The sequence below is a fragment of the Synchiropus splendidus genome, chromosome 3 (assembly GCF_027744825.2).
Source record: "Synchiropus splendidus isolate RoL2022-P1 chromosome 3, RoL_Sspl_1.0, whole genome shotgun sequence".
Classification (NCBI taxonomy): domain Eukaryota; kingdom Metazoa; phylum Chordata; class Actinopteri; order Syngnathiformes; family Callionymidae; genus Synchiropus; species Synchiropus splendidus.
In genome coordinates, this window is record NC_071336.1 from 11,013,371 (window position 1) to 11,032,275 (window position 18,905).

General features: G+C 46.4%; 1 protein-coding gene across 1 annotated transcript in view; it reads right to left on the reverse strand.

Moving 5' to 3' along the window:
• Positions 1-7,629: 7,629 nt before the first annotated feature.
• The window catches only part of LOC128755270 (pyruvate carboxylase, mitochondrial-like), a 174,878-nt gene continuing 163,602 nt past the window's right edge, over positions 7,630-18,905 (reverse strand). Inside the window, exons 23-27 of the mRNA XM_053858484.1 lie at positions 15,846-16,020; positions 14,675-14,748; positions 9,890-10,030; positions 9,501-9,602; positions 7,630-9,380 (exon numbers count right to left, since the gene is read on the reverse strand). Of these exons, the coding sequence (XP_053714459.1) occupies positions 9,231-9,380; positions 9,501-9,602; positions 9,890-10,030; positions 14,675-14,748; positions 15,846-16,020 (642 nt within the window). The 3' untranslated portion in view covers positions 7,630-9,230. The remainder of the gene's footprint in view (positions 9,381-9,500; positions 9,603-9,889; positions 10,031-14,674; positions 14,749-15,845; positions 16,021-18,905) is intronic.

Consider the following 18,905-nt stretch of genomic DNA (forward strand, 5'->3'; position numbering starts at 1 on the left):
CTCCATCATCTTCATGAGATCATAAAGACTGTTTCCCCTAAATTATCATTATTGGTGCTCACAGGTTGAAGGAGGACGAAGCCGGTGGAGGAGACGGTGCTCCAGCTGTCTCTGTCTTTCACTCTTCTTTGCTGTTGCTCGGCTCCACAGGACTTCGCTGCAGGTGTGTGATGTTGTGGCTCAGCTCTGTGGAGCCGAGTGAGAGCAGACACACAGAAGGAGTCTCACACAAACACCGGAAGCTCTACAGGGTCTTGGGCCCTGGGCAGCAGCTTAAGAAGAAACAACTTACTTGGTCAGAGGCCTCTTTAGAGTCTTCTCCTGGTGTGATGGAGTGGAGCAACTACAGTAGGTGGGGCAGCGATGAGACAGTTGAGATGTTGAGGTGTCCAGCAGAGAAGGTCAGCTGGCAACTGGCAGACACCAGTTTTTCACATCCGACACTGATCCAGTAGCCTGCAGGACCGATCCTATGCCTTCCACCTGTCACTCAAAAACACCTCTGAAGTTGTGTACAAATACTTTGGCTTCATTAAAACGTAAGACTTTTAACAACTCGGCAAAAACACCTTGTTGTTAAAATCAACCAGACATCACATTATTACACTCAAAGTGAATTGAGGTGATTCGGCCTTATGGATTGGAGCCAACATCCAGTCCAGTCCATTTCAGCCGGGCCGATACCGATGCAGGCCGATACCGATAACCATCCCTACTTAAAGGGTGAGACGTGTTTCAGTGCCTGAGTCAGTCACAGAACCGAGGGAGAAGTTGGATGTCAGCAACCACAGTTCAGCTGGTGACACACACCTCCTAACAAGGCACAAGTCTTTGTGTGTGTGTGGGACTGGAGCCGACAGAAGAGAACAAACACTACCCGCGTGTGTTTAGTAGCAGGATCCCAGAAGAGGATTCCAACTTGAAGCAGCTTCAATATTCATGCTTGGAGCGTGCTCTTTTAAAAAACACGCTAATGGAGTCAAAACTCAGGAATTAAGAAAACATCTGATGAGCAAAAGTCAAGATGGAGGGAGACGGTGGGAGAGGGACTTTAACTTCACATCATGGACACGGCCATCAGAGGAGCACCGATTTTCGACTGAGTGAAGTCACACTCGAGTCTTAATTGACTCGCTCTCGTGGAAGACTTGTCCTGATGGTCGGGCTGTTCAGACTGGTCTCGGGGGCACAGACTTGACCGCCGCAGGGGTCAGACTTGAAGTAGCTGCTGGAGTGGACACACTTGACAGCTTAAGTGTAAAAAGAACAACATGAACTTGCAGAGTGGAGACTTGACCTGACTGGGGCGGTTAGAGACTCTCTGGCTGAGTCTTGACTTGACTGTTTGACAAGTCTTTAAAACAATACCTTCCAGCTATAAGAGTTGAAGAGTCAGTCAAACCTTGACTGTGCGACTCCATGAGCCAACACTGGGGTCTGAATTGTCCCAACAGCCTCTGCCAGTCCACACTCACACACTCACATTATGACGACACTAAGTGTTTTTGGACACACAACCAGGGCTGCCGCGAATCAATTCTACCACACACACTCAGACAGCAAGTCAATAAGGGGCTGATGATTGTCGTCCAGCATTGACTGATGTCAGTTGGACAGCGTGAGGTGGCAGGTCAGATGCTCGTGTGCTTAGTCGCCGCACAGCAAATGAAAAGCAGCTCATTTGGTGGCAAGCTGTAAAGAAAACGCTATTGAAGGTTTCTGGCGTTTTCTAGCTCGACCTGCCAATCCCTCCCCTCGCTCCCTCGGCTGCGCTTTGCTCAACAGAGTGCTACACCACCCCTCTGAAGACAGCCGGCTCGTCCAGTTCTTGCTGAGCGAGCTGATCAGAAATCAAATCTAACATTGCAGTAAAGCTCAGTGAAGCTTATGCAAGGGAGCTCCATTTGTAAACAGAACAACTCACACGTTTTTTTTTTTTTTTTTAAAAGGGAGGGTCGGACACGAGCCGACTGATTTTGGTGGTGTTCTGTAGGTTTGTCTGTATTCAGCAGTTCTTCGTTTCAACTCCATCTGGGGGCTGGTCTCAGGTGAGTGGTCTACAGTACTAGTTGTTTCACTGCAGAAGACTTTGACTTTGCGAGAACTTGATCCATATATAACTGAAGGATGCTGTTAAACCGCAGAATCTTCAGAATAATCTACAGGTGCGGAGGAAAACTGCCAAAAAAACAAGTGGATTCACCAGATGAATTTGGTTCCAGTGGTCTTCTCTCCCACGCTCTCCGCATCAGCTGGCCCTGCTTGTTCAGAAAGAGGAGTGTAGTTTCATGGCAGATGGCAGACATGATCAGCAGAATCAGTCGCTGACATCACCAGATCGAGACAAACATGTCTGTGATCATGTTTGCGTTCCGACGTTTCTGTCTGATTGTCAAAGTTGCAGGAGAATCCAGCAGACTGGGTTTGACAAAGACATGTGAGATCTGAGGAGAGGATCTGTCGACTCGACATGAAACATGTTTCAGGTAGTTAGTGACGCTCCCTGCTCTCATTCTGCCGGCTGCTGTGACAGAAGCAGGTCCTCGGAGAGAATATGGATTGGCTTGCACCTGCGGGTGAGGATCCACAACCTCAGATTCTAAGCTTGATGTTGAAGGCCACAGTGAAGACTTCATTTTTTCCCTCGGTGGATAGCTTTCCTTCTGTGTTTGTCTGCCAATAGAGTTAAGTCAAGTTAGTGAAGCCATAATGCAGTTCCTGCGCATCACACACACACACACACACACCGTCGTGGATTCTGACTTTCAGCGAAGCAGCTCTCAAACTCTGCGAGTGACGGCAGACCCACAGGCTGAACGTGGGATCAGACCCCAACTGTGATGGACGACTGGAAGAGAATCAACTGACAGATCCGACTGGTGTTTATTCTGCGGGAGGATTACAGAGGGGGGAGGGATTACATGACAGAGGGATTACTGCTCACACCTCCACGCCCCGGCGGACCTCCGTGATTGGTGAGAGACCCACAGTCGACATTGACCAGGGAAGGTCTCGGGAAGGTCCAGATTTCCTGAATCTCCTCGAGTGTTTAAGAACAAGTGGGGTCATATAAAACAGAGCAGGACAGCTCGACCTAGAAAGAAGCAGCGGCTCCTGAGTGATGGATGGCAGAGCTGGCCCCCACTGGGACCACAGGAGATGTCTACAGCAGAGTGAGGTCTGAATTCTGCATCTATTGTTGGTGTCTCATCCGAGCGACTGGATCAATAATGGTGACATAAAACCAGGAGACTTTGCTGTGTGGGAGCTGTTGCCAGTACAAGTCTGGAAATGAAGCTTTCGTTTGGGAAACATGACTAAACACAATCCTTTAGCCTGTAATAGTTTGAGCGAAGGCGTACCACAGGGATCAATGCTTGGATCTGAGAAGCAAAGTACATCTCTCTTTGAAGGTAGACGGCGCTGCTATTACAGGAGAATTGACTCGGAGCTCCTGAAGACGGCAGAAGCCCATGTCTCCACAGTCACACCTGGGTCACTGGGAACACATCACCTTGTTGCTCGGTCACAGATCTGCAGAGATGAGTCGGAACCCAAACAACTTCATGACAAACGGGGGGCTTTTTTTTCTTTCTCGTCATGGGAACGGATCATCATCATCATCATCATCATCCTCATCCTCATCCTCATCCTCATCCTCATCAATGAGCCAGCCACAGTCAAGTGAAACAGAAATGATGATGATGAAGCCGCCGGAGGCCTCATTAACATGCTCAGTGTTTAATGTCGGTGCGACACCAGAGAATTGGATGCTGCAGGGCGGGAATGAAAGAAAATAACTCAAATCATGGGTTTGAATTAAATATTGGTTGGAGAGCTTTCTCTCTTTAACTCTGACAGTTTCCGACAACGGAGGGGAACTTGATGAGCCGCAGACACAAAGTGATCACTGTTTCCAGGCTCCTTCAGCAGCGTCAGACGAGTGGAGTGTGGAGAGTGGAGAGTCAGAGCTGGCGTCTCCAGCAGACGTGGGACAGGGAGGTGCCTCACATCGTTGATGACCATTTGACTCCTAAAATGTCATTTTTTGTTGTGGGACTTTAACAAGTTAATCGCGATTAATTAATTAATCGCGATTAACATATTAAAATATTTTAATCGCATTCAATGATTTTATTTTAATTTAGTTTAACAGTTTGCTCTCCAGACAACATGGAACCTTTGTAAGTGCAGGAGTCCTGCACATCTGTTCAAGACCTTAAAAGAGCTTTAGTTTAAATAAGGTGATATAAAAACTTGAATACAGCCACCATTGTGATTTATTGTTCTATTGTCACACTGATGTAAATAAACAATATTCTGTTGTTTAAATGTATGTATGGGTCCATCATTTGATTCAGTAATATTCCGGATTCATTCAAATTGAAAAATGTGGCTTCTTGTGGCCAATATTCTTATACGATTAAACTGCAATTAATTGAGATTAATTCATCTCAAATTGTCTCATTAATTAGAAAATTTGTTTCATCGATATATATATATATATATATATATATATAGATAAATATATATATATATATATATGATAGACTTTGTGATCGTGTCATCTGACCATCGGCCACGTGTCTCGGACACTCGGGTGAAAAGAGGGGCAGAGCTGTCAACCGATCACCACCTGGTGGTGAGTGTGATCCGCTGGCAGGGGAGGAAGCCGGTCAGACCGGGCAGGCCCAAACGTATCGTGAGGGTCTGCTGGGAACGCCTGGCGGAACCCGCTGTCAGTGGCGTCTTTAACTCCCACCTCCGGGAGAGTTTCTCCCAGATCCCGAGGGAGGTAGGTGACATGGAGTCTGAGTGGGCCATGTTCTCCTCCTCCATTGTCAATGCGGCTGCACGTAGTTGCGGTCGTAAGGTCTCCGGTGCCTGTCGTGGCAGCAATCCCCGAACCCGGTGGTGGACACCGAAAGTAAGGGATGCCGTCAGGCTGAAGAAGGAGTCCTATCGGGTCTTGATGGCCTGTGGGACTCCTGAGGCAGCAGACCTGTACCGGCAGGCCAAGCGTGCCGCTTCTCGTGCAGTCTTGGAGGCAAAAACTCGGGTCTGGGAGGAGTTCGGAAAGGCCACGGAGGAGGGCTATTGGTCAACCTCGAAGAAATTCTGGCAAACCGTCCGTCGCCTCAAAAGGGGGAAGCAGGTGGTAGGGCCCCGGGGGTGGACGAGATCCGTCCGGAGTATCTGAAATCCCTGGATGTTGTTGGGCTGTCGTGGCTGACAGGTCTCAACATCGCGTGGCACTCAAGGACAGTGCCTCTGGATTGGCAGACCGGGGTGGTGGTCCCCCTGTTTAAGAAGGGGGACCGGAGGGTGTGTTCCAACTACAGGGGGATCACACTCCTCAGCCTCCCTGGAAAGGTCTATTCCAGGGTATTAGAGAGGAGACTTCGGCCGATAGTCGAACCTCAGATCCAGGAGGAACAGTGTGGTTTTTGTCCCGGTCGTGGAACACTGGACCAGCTCTATACCCTCCATCGGGTTCATGGGAGTTCGCCCAACCAGTCCACATATGCTTTGCGGATTTGGAGAAGGTGTTCGACCGTGTCCCTCACAATGTCCTGTGGGGGGTGCTCCGGGAATATGGGATACGAGGCCCTCTGCTAGGGGCTGTCCGGTCCCTGTATGACCGGAGCAGGAGCATGGTTCGCATTGCTGGCAGTAAATCAGACCTGTTCCCGGTGCATGTTGGCCTCTGCCAGGGCTGCCCTTAGTCACCGGTTCTGTTCATCACTTTTATGGACAGAATTTCTAGGCGTAGCGATCGATCTACGTTCCCACCCTCACCTATGGTCACGAGCTTTGGGTAATGACCGAAAGGATGAGATCGCGGATACAAGCGGCTGAGATGAGTTTCCTCCGCAGGGTGGCTGGGCGCACCCTTAGAGATAGGGTGAGGAGTTCGGTCATCCGGGAGGAGCTCGGGGTGGAGCCGCTGCTCCTCCACATCGAGAGGAACCAGCTGAGGTGGCTCGGGCATCTGATCCGGATGCCCCCTGGACGCCTCCCTGGGGAGGTGTTCCGGGCATGTCCTACCAGGAGGAGACCCCGGGGAAGACCCAGGACTCGCTGGAGAGATTATGTCTCCGGTCTGTCCTGGGAATGCCTCGGGATCCCCCGGGAGGAGCTGGAGGAGGTTTGTGCGGACCGAGAAGTTTGGGCTTCCCTGCTCCGAATGCTGCCTCCGCGACCCGACCCCGGATAAGTGGTAGAAGAAGGTGAAGGTGAAGGTGTAATGGGAAAAATCGATTCGGATTTCGAACAAATCGGTTCTCGAACGGCCGTCTGGAACAGATTGTGGTCGAGAACCGAGGTACCACTGTATATATGTATTAAAGTGTGCTTCCAACATTCCTGATTTATATTGAGCATCATTAAATGGAATATGCTGAAGTACTGTAAGCATGCCACGGTATAGCTACAGCCACCTTACTGTATATTCCCCTTGTTTCATGTGAGAGTATTATAAAACAAAGAGCTTATTCTTCTGGCTTCTGGCTTGACGGCTCCTCACACCGGTCTCAGTGTATAAAGTGAACCCTTAGGAAATTAACTGCCCAGCCCTGCTCCACAGGGACCCTGAGAGCACATACAAGAGGAGCACAGCACCACAACCTGGACACACACACACTGATCAATTCTCTTTATGAAACGGCAACACGCAGCGTTATGTTTGTACTTTAGATTAGTGAGCAAATATAACCATAAATAAATGACTTAATTTATTAATATGTGTATTAGCAGCATATTTCCCTGTATTTCATCCTAGTAAAGGACTGACTGTATTTTAACCTGGAATAGTAAGCAAACGTTCACTCTAAACATATTATGCTGATTATTAGCTGTAAATAAGTAATTTGTGTATTAATTGTTAATGTTCGTTCCCCAATCTAAAGTGTAGCCGTTTAATCTATTAACAAAATACACACATTTCCACAAATGCATGGAGAGATTTTGTGCTAGCATGAGTTTTTTTTCCCCTCTTTACTGCATATACCTTACTGTGGGAATGCAACTCCCCTTCAAAATATCCGACTATAATGCAGCTCTTGAGGAGAAAAACATATTTCCTTTCATTATGTCCTGATGATCACCTGGGCGATTTTATATTTAAAATGTGCTCTTTCTTAAACTGTCCATCTCACAGTATTTCACACCTCTTGTTCAATGAGGGGAAGTGTTGGAGAATAGGTCTCATTTGGGACGTGTAATGGTTAGTTTGAGACGACAACATTCCTTCCTTTGTGAACACAATGTTCAGCCAAATTTCCAAACACCTCACAGTTGGGTCAACAGGGACATGTATAACAAGGATGATCTATCTTGCCTGGTTTTTCCTGAAGCTCATGACTTGGACTACCCTCCATCCTCCAGTTAATGTGCCTGTACTTTGAACAATATGACAGCTGCTGACGGAACAACAGAAGCATTTATCCAACCAATCTCTTGAGGAAAAAATAGATTTACATGTCTACAACAATCATTGGTTATGAAGATGGAGCTACTTATGGTCCCACTCCAACAAGTAGCTGAAGCTTGTCTCACTGCATTGCTTCACCTGTAAAAAGCAGGTCCTCAATGAGGCAGACTAACCACCCAGTGAAGACGAGAGAAGAGGAATATTCAAGTTAAACTTTATTTTATTATAAGTACAGACAGAACAATCACTTTGTTATTTCTCCATCTTTCTCAGTAAGACTCTCAGGAACACAGACATGTAAACTAAGCGCCGATTCATCCACTACCACTGACGTGGTCGACTGTAGATTATTCAGTGAATGTCTGCGATGAATTGGAACCTCATCAGATGGAATACAACCTCACAGGATGTCTGGAGCCAAGAAGACCTTGGTTTGCGAAGCAGTAACAAACGAATCAGACGACATTATTGCATAAATCCAGCCGACGTTAACGAAGGAGGAGGAAAGTGACCGAAACCATAGTAAACAAGGATTGTTGGGGCAGATATTATCGTGTTTCACAGCAACAATACAATCTCAGCACTTTTAGTTTCAGGAGACAATTTGGAACATGTGTAAAAGATGAGCCGATCAGTGACCAGCAGAAGTGTTTCACTGCCAGAGTCCAAACTCAAACACAACTGGATGGAGAGACTGGATTTTGTTTGTTTCCAGTGGGCCAAGACACGTGCTGTGGTCACCACCTGTCAGACTTGCATAGATCAAACCATAGAAAAATACTTTTACGTTGGATTCACTGTTCTCTTCTCTTAATTACACGATCAAGTGACCCCCAAAAAAACATTCATATCTGTGAGTCACCCAACGCTGGAGTGGAAGTGCTGTTGGATGTGGCGTTGCCACGGTAACGCGGTTGTCAGGGAAGCGTTCCGGAGGTGAAGCGTCCCGCCTGTTGTCTCATTCATCATCAAGTGCCGCAACTCTCCAGAGTCTCTCCAATTTATGCAGATAATTTCACATCACTTGACAAAGACTTCAGAAATTAATCTGCAGAAAATAACACCGCTTGTGCTCGTAATCCCATTAATGGCTCACATTGGAATCCCGGGGTGGACGCCGTGAGACGGCCTCTCCTTTAAAGGAGGCGCGTAACGGCTTAACTTTTGAAGTTCAGAACCATCCTCACTTTGTGCTTATGAACATCTGAGTGGTGCTGTTTATTGTGCTTTTTTAAAATTAGAATTGTGAGATGAAGATTAACCCTGCCGCGACCCTCCGCGTGACCTGAAGCTACCTGGCCGAGCGCTCGTGTTCGTGATTCCTCAAATACCACATCACCTTTCCAAAAGAACAGAAAGGGGAGGAAAATGAATTTAGTCTGTAACAGCTTTTGTTCGTGTCGTTTGCTGTCAGTAACTGGAGAAAGAAATGTTTTCTTTTTGCACATGAAAACCTGGCCGCATGAAAGAACGACGATGAGCCCTGGAAACCTTCCTGACCACGTAAAAGACTTGTATATTACTGATGATAATAAAGTCACATCTATGTTAGATACTCAGCAACATTGTCAGCATAGCAAACATAGTGATTATTGATGAAGCTACTTTGACCTCGCGGACATTAGATGAAGGAATGTCGAGATTCTACTTTTAGTTTGACATTCAGACTATTAAAGATATATTTAAATTCCCTTTTCTATGGACTTGTGGGTCTAGTTTTCGCATTCTTGTTGCCAGACGTCAGGAATAAACGCTCCTGTAGCGCTTCATTCCTCTAACTTGACCTCAGTGACCCGCTCTACTCCTCGATCTCCAGGATCAGGTCGTCGCCCTCCAGTGAGGAGTCAGGAGTCACGTGGATGGACTTGACAGTGCCGGACATCGGAGAGTTGACCACCGTTTCCATCTTCATGGCGGACAGGACACACAGCGGCTGACCCTTCTCCACCTGCCACAGCGGACGACAACACAAACTGAGTTACCAAGTCGTTACAATAAAGTTGAGTCAGGGTGACAGATTTCCATTTCCACCATATTTTAGCGACGCCTTGGTTGACAGCACACTGACCTTTGACCCAACTTCCACTTTCACTTCCAGGACCTTCCCAGGCATGGGCGCCCCCACCTGACCTTTGATGGACTTCTGCGCTTTAGGATGGAACTTCATTTCCTGGTGATGACATGTCATTGGTTCATTCATCATCTGTCTGTCGCTCTGTTTTCATGAATAAAATCCCCCCACTGCGCCCTCCACACCACAAGAAATATGACACTCTGGATTAAATTAAAGCCACTGGCCCCGCCCCCCTTTCATCCTCACAGTGTTTTACTGCAGAGATTTATCCCTCCTCTCAGCTATCCATCACTCTCTCCTCCTTCTATAACCCCGCGCCTCCTCAGACAACCCTTCCCACCTCCATCACACCCTCCCTCCCTCCCTCCCTCTCCCGCCCGTACCTTCATGGCGACAGTGTCCTTCACCAGCACAGATCTCAACTGGCCGTTCAGCTCAAAGAAGACCTCCCTCTGTCCTGCCTTGTTCAGGTCTCCGAGCGCCAGCGCCTTAATGTGGAGGGTCTTCCCTCGCTCCAGCTCCACCTGCCACACGAAAACACATTACATCGGCTAAAATGCGATTAGCGCCACTCCGGAACGCACACTTAATCAATGCCAACTCAGTTTGAAGAAGGCGGACGGAGAGATGGACCGACATACAAGAGGTGGGGTTTTGCTCCGCAGGAGAGGACCACACGTGGAGGGATTCTGAGGAGTTATTATAAAAGGTGATTCCAAGGGACGGAATCTAAAATGTTTTTTCAAAAGAGCGACTTTCAGGTTTGCACCTTGTGTTGCTCATATTTAGGCAATTCTAAATGGTTTGTTTCTCATGATAAGAAAGAGTTTTTTTTTTATTTGAAAATAATACAAATGAAGTTTTGGCTGCACTGCCCTGAGAATAACCATCTTCAGTGTTGGTCCTTAGTAAAGCTAATGGCATCTTACTATTGCAGAAAACACTGTTGTTGTTGTCGACACATTTATACTCAAACCTCAAAGATGAACACGAGAGCCACATCCACTTTCCCTCCTCCAGCACCCACACCAGTCAGAGAAACAGACACCTGAGCATCGCCACTTGTCAGTCAAACATCGTTGCGCACCAAAACCTCCATTAGGCGTCACAGTTAAGAGGACACGCGATCCCATTCTAACGGTTTCAGTCTAGGTACACGAGGCCTGGTGAATAAACATCTGTTGGTTCTGATCTCAAAGCCTCTTTCATCACATCCTCCAGCACAAATCAAATATAAACAACGCTTAGCAGAGCTCTCTGAGGGATTGACGAAAAGAACAAGAAAAAGCTGCCAGTCTTGATCGCGGGTCACTTCTACCTTCTTCCCTCCGCTGGTTCTGCTAATTGGATCTGATCTGTAGGGGGAACCGGTCGACACGACACCAAGGTTTATTGATATTGGTGTGTGTGTGTGTGTGTGTGTGTGTGTGTGTGTGTGTGTGTGTGTGTGTGTGTGTGTGTGTGTGTGTGTGTGTGTGTGTGGGTCCTGACAGCAACAGCAGTGTGAGCGACTGGATCAGAACGGTGGTAAAGGATGAAACTATAGCCGAGATGCTCGATACAGTTGGGAAATAATTAGGTGGCATGTTTGTGACGGGAAAATCCATTTTACTGGGGAAAAAAAGGCCAATTTCACTTCACTCCCCACTGCTCTGTGACCCTTTGGCATCCTCACAATGTTCATCCACCAAAAGTGCCCTCTCTCTGTGTCGTCTTCTCGCTGGTGTCCACGCCAACTCTTCAATCGAAACCCTCTGCTACTTTGGTCCACACCTCAGCAGCACGCTGCTCTTCAAAAGCTCTGTCTGTGTCTCAACAAGTCCAGCGTGACCAGGGCAGGAGCACACCTCAGGCAGGTCACCTGTCCATCACACTTCATGACACTTGTTTTTTATTTTCTCAAACTACAGCAGTGTTTCTAACAATGATGCCCTTAAAAACAAACCTTCAGTTTGTAAGCACAAGTTTATTTATTTATTTTTTTGCACTGATTTTTAAGCGCATAAGCAAGAACTATTTAGTGTCAATTGCTGTTAAATATCCTTGTAAAACGTCCAGCAGAGTGGAGGCAGCACTCTGAGCAATGAGGTCCAGAGTTGTCTCTTGTCAGAGACTTCGCCCAGATTGACATAATTGTCATTGGCGAGTTGTCCTGGAGGCATTCTGGCAGGATGACAGAGCACAGGGGAGCAGCTCTCCTGGAAGGACTACGCCCTATATAGAAGGCAGATATAGGGCATATAGTGGAGGTCGCCACTAATGTTGAAGGTCATCTGCTTCCATTCTGCTTCCAACCCATACGCATTTGACTCGGCTTATCTGTACATCGGTGCTGCTGTGGCTACCTCGCTGGGAGTGGCCGCCCCACTGTGCCACTGTTATTTTGCGGGTTGAAGGATGAAGTAGGGGAAGCCCTGGTCTAAAGGAAAGTCCAGCCAACCATGTCGATTGTGCAGAAAATCACGAGCTTTCGACTGACTTGGGAACAAGACTGATACTGTTCGATAATCACAACTTGGTTGGCTTATCTGGACTTCGTCCGGCGACACAAGAGCATCGAGTGTCTATACAGTATATTGATGCTGGTGCAGATAATGATGCTGACATTTATATGGCCCATTAATGAGGTGGTCTACTGAAGAGTGGTCGGTGGTCAGAGGGGTCAATCATAGTCGATAAAAATCCAGATAATTAGATAATAATCCAGCTGCTTTGTCACACAGGGAGCGGTCAATATCAGACGGGGGAGTTAGACGTTATGAGTCAGAAGAAAGAGAAGGCCGGACGTCAATGTATCGACTAAAGAGGGGGTGAGATTCAATGGACGCAGCGAAGGTCGCACCTGCACCAGAGCCCAGATTCAGCAGCAGCAGCTTCTATTATGGTGCTGTCACGGAAGTCCTCACTTAAAACAGGGACAGGGACTTTTTTTAATCTACACAGACAACAACATCGTTGCAATTATTTGAATGAATCATTAGAAAAACAAAACAGCTCAACATCTGCGATCTGGGCAAAAGACTGATCATCTTTTCACTTCTAGTGTTCCCTCTCTTCCTTGATGCAAGCGTTCTCCCACCCGCCTCTGTTTCTCCTTCGCAGGAGCGCGGCAGTTTCAGACTCTTCCATCAGCCGCAGACGTCCCCTACACACCCGTGGCAGATTTGTTCGGGCCGCATTTCTGCACATCTTATTTGACTCCTGAAGAGCAGTCACACAGAACTGAGGTTTTTCAACCTCATCTGCCGTGAGTGTGCAGAGGTCTGACCTGACGTCCAGGGGGATCAGAAATATTACTTCTTGTCAATATCCCAGCCGTTGGCTGTCAACAACCCCCTCGACAGAGACGTCCAACTGATGAAAGCTGCAAATGGCTCCAGATGTGTAATACATGAAGATTAAAATCTCTGTTTGCCCTTCTCAAATGTTGAACCAACATACAGACTTTGACTCGTGGCTTTGAAATACACTACATCTGAGCTGAGAGAGTTCCATGATGTGGAAAAATTCAATTTGGAGCCAATTCAATCAAATATGCCTTCAGTGATTATGGACCTCTGGATAAATTATTTGCACCAAGAGTAAATAGTTTCTTGCGAAATAATAAGCAAATAAATGACCAACAATTTAGATTCAGGGCTGAAAGACGGACCTCAATGATGTTAATGAGCCTACTGAAAGATTTCACTTCAGTCATACATTATTTAAAACTGCATGGCAGAGGCTCAACCCTAAACCCAGGTCTTGAAGGAACATCCCAAAGAGAATTTTCTGGTGTCCGATGTTGATGCCAAGAGTTAATACATCAATTCAATGTTGACACTTGGGTGTTTCAAACCTTTACCTTCCCTGTGTGGTTGGAAGGGGGACGACTGGAAGCTCTCTTCACTAATTCACAGTGGATGTCACTTGATATGGAGTATATAACCGCCCTGTGTGGCGCTCCTCTTCACTGACGGTGGCAGCAGGAACCACCGGCCACTTGAGGGGATTTATGTACCAAGTGACTCATTATCGCAGGTAGAACAAAAGGAGTGCCATCCCATAGCAAACCCAAAGTGCCACCACGTCATTCTGTACTACCCACGGCGTCAGGATATGCCACAGACAGCGGAGCACGTTTCAATCGCGCCTAATGTGTCAATATGCAACGCTGAAGGTTGAGTTCCGAGTCAACATAGGACGCTGACGCTCAGTCTAAAGCATAAATTTGACCTGGTTGCTACACTGTGAGGCAGTGATTGGTTGACAGCGTCCATCTTATCAGTGCAGAGTAGGGGGCGCTCACTAGGGGGCGTTTCAAAATGTGTGAGGTTTCATTGAAATGGTCATACAAATTCAAAAATTTTAGAGCAGAGTGCGCCATCTGGTGGGCTCCGAAAATGAGGACAGTGTTTCATGAAGCCTCATGAGCCCGTCTCTACTGAGAAGTTACCAATCCAGAGCAACGGTTACTGAATAAACCAACTGCTCATACGCCTATTCACTCTGAACAGGATTCAGCAGCACTTATCAATCTGTATCAGCAGGATGCCTTTATTTTTGTTTGGCACATAGTTTGGGCTGATAATCCAGCATGGTGGGCTCAGAAAACAAATTCAGTCTTCCTAAGAAAATCTTCTATTGCTCTTCTCTTCCGCTGGATTCATCCGTTGTCTCACCAGGAGAGGAGAGCTATGTGCCGTGTTAGTTTTGGGAAACATTAAACACCTTTTCATTATACAGGATCCCATTGAGGGAGGAAATTCAGTCTCTCTTTTGTTTTCTATTCTGAAGCCACAGGAGCTCAGGCAGATGTATGGAAGCGAATGCAGTGCTGCGCACATTCGTGACCCGCCAATGTTGACAGCGGAAACGACTGAAACACTCCATTTTGGCTTCCTAGCGACAAGAACTTACCTGGATGTTGATTTTCTGCATGTGAACCTTAAAATGTTTATTGCCGACTGCTTGGCATGTAAGTGGTAAACAACACCTGCCGCTGATGTACTTCTCAGTTATGAATCACAAAGTGACTCTGTTGCTGCACATTTTGACAAACAAGGAGGCATCAGTGTTTTCCTGTTTGTCCCTGTGGATCACTGTGTTCCTCTCCTGCAAGTTAAGGTCCAGTTGGGTCTCTCTCAGTACCGTTCTGTGTGAGTACCCGGAGGAGCGTCTCGCAGTACCTCAAACTCCTCTGCAATCTTGGGTCCATCCAGGAACAGCCTCGTGCTCAGACAGTCAACTGGGCCGAAGCTAGCTGGAAGCAGAGAGGGATTAAATTCATGTTAATGATGACCAATGTGGAGTGTTTTTGCCTCGGCTATAGAAACATATGGGATTAAAGAGCAGCCGTCCAGCATTTAGCTCTAACATGACTCAGAAATGGGTTTAAAACCCAAGTAAATGTCTTTGAACACACACACACTTCAGTGTGGATATTTCTCAAAATGATCTGAAGTCATACAGCAGTGGGAAATGTAAAGCAGCCACCTCCACACCAGGATTATCTGTCACCAAGTCTGAATACATCCAAACGAACCTGATCCTTCCTCCCCCCACTCGCTCTTTTGTTGATGTAAAAACTAAGAGTCAGGCAGAGCCGAGCAAGGCTCTGGCAGAGAAGTCATCGAAAGCTGAGCCAGATTTTGCACTTCTGTGGGCTCTTCATAACTGTAACGGTGGAATTAAGAACACAGAAAACAATTCCACGTCTTCAGCGGCAGCATCATGCCGGAGTTGTGTGCACTGTGGGACGTCTAAATCAAGGTCCACTACCACTGAATGACCGCTCACAGTCAGGCCTGAGGATTTGGGGGCGATAAGCAAGATAGTTGTTTGGGACCTCTGCTGTGTGAAGAATACAAAAAGAAAGGGGTAATAAAACCAGACTCAGGCGGCTGCTTGTGTTCTGCAAAAGTAAGTCTGTTTGAATTCAATAAATCCTTAAGTGCCGGAATAAGGCATGAAGAGCCATAAATGATATAAAAGATGTCTATGGGAAGAAGTTGATGCAGTTTATTACTGTCTAGAGTGTTAATAATGTATATAATTTACTGAGGGGACTGCTCAGGACGCACAGGACGTGGCGTTTGGAAATCGTTGAACGTTCCTTAGTCCTTAGTTAGCCAGTGTTTATAGTCTTGGTGAAGAGGACCCACTGCTGCCGAAGTAAGTTATCAAAATGAATGAGTTCTACAATCCAACATGGCCATTTCCATTCAAAATAAAGGTGAAGCTAAAGTTCTTGTGTGCAAGGGGTCGGTTTAACAAATGTACCAAAGAAATGTTGATCTGTAAAGCAAATGAACGAAACAGAAGCCCATGCCACATGCTGTTCACATCAATACAACTCACAGGTGAACTCTTTAAACTCCTGGAAGACCTTGGGGTACATGGCAGCTGACATCACATCCTCTGGTGTGATGTCATCACCATGAGCCGCTCTGAGCCCGTCTTCTAAGGCCTTGAAGTCCATCGGTGGCAGCGAGGCACCAGGGCGACCCTCGATACGAGGAAGTGACTTGAGCACCTGGATGAGATGAAAAGATGTTTCACACGATCCTAGAAAGACTGGATAAAAGCTGTCAAGCCGCCTCAGTGAGAGCAGGATGAAGACGTTCCAGCCATTCATGTGGGAAAAAAAGAACATGCTTGAAATGGATGAGTCAGTTATTTTTACTTCTGTTGTGTTCTGTTTGTCTGAGGAAACAAATGCGACGCTTTCTTCTTTCCCACAGACAGAAGTGAGGAATGAGGAGGGAATTTGTGGAGGCTGCCAGAAGACTAATATGTGATTTATCTGCCCACGCACACTCAACACTTGTAGACACAATCGATGGGCGTCTGCTAATAACGTCTGCAGAGGAGATTACAGTTATTGGGTCTTAAGATCCTGCAGTGGAGGAAAATGAATTTGGATAAATTTGGACAGAAAGCAGAAAAGATGGGAGAAGAAATCAGACATTTGAGAAGCGTTTGTTGCTTGATAAGCAACGCCCGAGTATGTATCAGCTTGTCATTGGTAAGTAAAGAGTGCGTCACTGCGGTGTAGAGTTTTCCAGATTCAAATGCTCATCTTTAATTCCGCTTATCCGGGTCAGGTCTCGGGACAGCAGTTTAAGCTTGTCCTGGGTCTGCCTCAGGCATGAGGTCGCTCAACTGAAAACCTTGGGAAATAGAGGACCCACATCTGACCAGCAGAAGGAATCATCTCTGCCACACAAGGCTTCCTGAGCACCACGGAAAATAAAGACAATAATGTCATAACCCATATCAATAGAAAAACCACTGCATAATTGGAGACTATTTGATGAAAATAAATAATGTGCAGGGTATAAGATATAAGCGAAATTATACAAAATACATATTAAAAAGAAAATATTAGTCCTAATCTTCTAGACATTTTTCATCTTTGAATTTAAAAACAGCATCATGCAATTGTAATCCTTCATAATAGCTCTGGATTCAAATGGCCTTGAACTGCTGGTGTAATCCTTGACTGACGGTGCAGTGCATGTTTCCGCTCTAACAAATGAAGAACTGTTCAAGGTGATTTACCTTAATCGTGTTGCACGGTAACTCTTTTTCATGGAGGCTGGTTTTCTTCAGCGCCTTCATGGCAGGCTGCAGCAGGGACCCTCCTCCTCACAATATTTGGAAATATTTTCACGCGCAGCTGTCGCGATGTGTGACGTGCGAGTGAAACAATGTGAAGCTCTTCATCATGATTAGCCAAAGTGCAACCTGCTCAAGTCCCAAATCTGTTTGCAGCTGCCCGCGTTGGGCCTTTTGGAGTTAAGTGAGGTCATTTATTTCTGCAGTGGAGTGAAAGTCCAGGAGAGAGATGTTTTCGTGTGTTCCAGCAGAGGGCTCACTAATTAATGAATGTCACCGGCGCTTCATAAAAGAAACATTGGCTGCTCCATATAAGTGCTCATGAGCTGCTCAGCTGCAGCTCTCAGCCAGGCTCGGTGCCACGCAACCCTCCGCTCCAGCCAGCTGACATGCCTGTTACCACTGTAGAGAGCACACGCCCACACAGGCCGAAAGACATCCGTGAATATTGAACCTGACATTTCACCTGCTCGCTCAACAACATTAGCGGTTCAGGGTAAACACTACAATCATCGCTGGTTCACCTTAAATGACAATTGAAGTCACGTCAGAATGTGGGTGTTCTGTGTTTGAGTCGATGATTGTGAACCAAATGACTTTGGCTGAAACATACTGAAGCGAGGTGCGGAGCCTGGTGATGGACAGGACTGTTAAACGGGTGAATGAAGAAGAATAAACAGATCCAGCAAGACCCGAATCAAAGACACAGATTATTGGCTGACAGGGAGAGTAGAGGAGGAGAGAGGAGAGCGGTTCCAGGTGTCAAACTTCAAGCAAGGAGAGTCTGAAACTACACATATTTGATCACATAATCTCCTGACTGAAGGGGATGGACGTCATGTCCCAGATGAAAGAGATGTGAGCAGGAGCAGAGTGCTGCATTGTGGGTAACACTCTAGACTGGGGAACACAGATCAGCCAGTATTAAAATAATTTCTTGCTTATTTATTGTTAATAATCAGGTTATTATTGAGCTTTGAGTGAATACAGTAGGGTTTAACAAGACTCTAATCGGTACTTTAAGGTGATGAATCGAAGGCTGATACACATATAACTAGGCAGTTTATTTGTAGTACTATAAATGTATAAATGTATAAGTGTGATCAACCCACACAGTTTGAGGCTTGCCTACTGCCTAAACAGCTGCTCTGGATGAGCACTGCTCTTCTTTTCCGCCAGCCTTGGACCACATGCCAGGCTGGGCCCCGAAAATGTAACTACAGCACAAAGTTCTTTGGATTCAGAAGTAAGTGAAACAATGTGTTCACTGTAGCCACTGATTGGACTTCACTGTCTCACATGCTGTGAGCCACTTTCCTGTTTTCAGTTTTTGTTGTTGTCTTTTCTCCTCCACAGTTTTTCCGAAAATAATTTTATTAAAATATTTGAACTTAAGCAACACAATATTATAATTTCTCTCTACAATATTGTTTATGTAAATCTATAATCTATTATCATAGTTACATTTTTGATCACTGGTCTTCAAACAAATTTGAATAAATATCTTCATGGTAACAGAATAGGCTCGACAGGCCAAAGCATGTGTCTCTTTGTCTCTTTGAGGAAACGTTATTTCCCACCACTGCACGTGCTTTAAGCTGCTGCTACAGGGGAACAGTCCCTCCACATGTGATGAAGCGTCTACTGCCTTTGATCATTCGCCTTCCACATTAGATTGAACCCCTGCGACATTAATTCAGGCTCATCGAGCTTAAGGGTCTCTGCTGGTCGGCGCTCTCAAGTCCAGAACATGCTTCTCCTACATTCAATCAGTCCTCGGCTGTATTTGACTTGGATCCT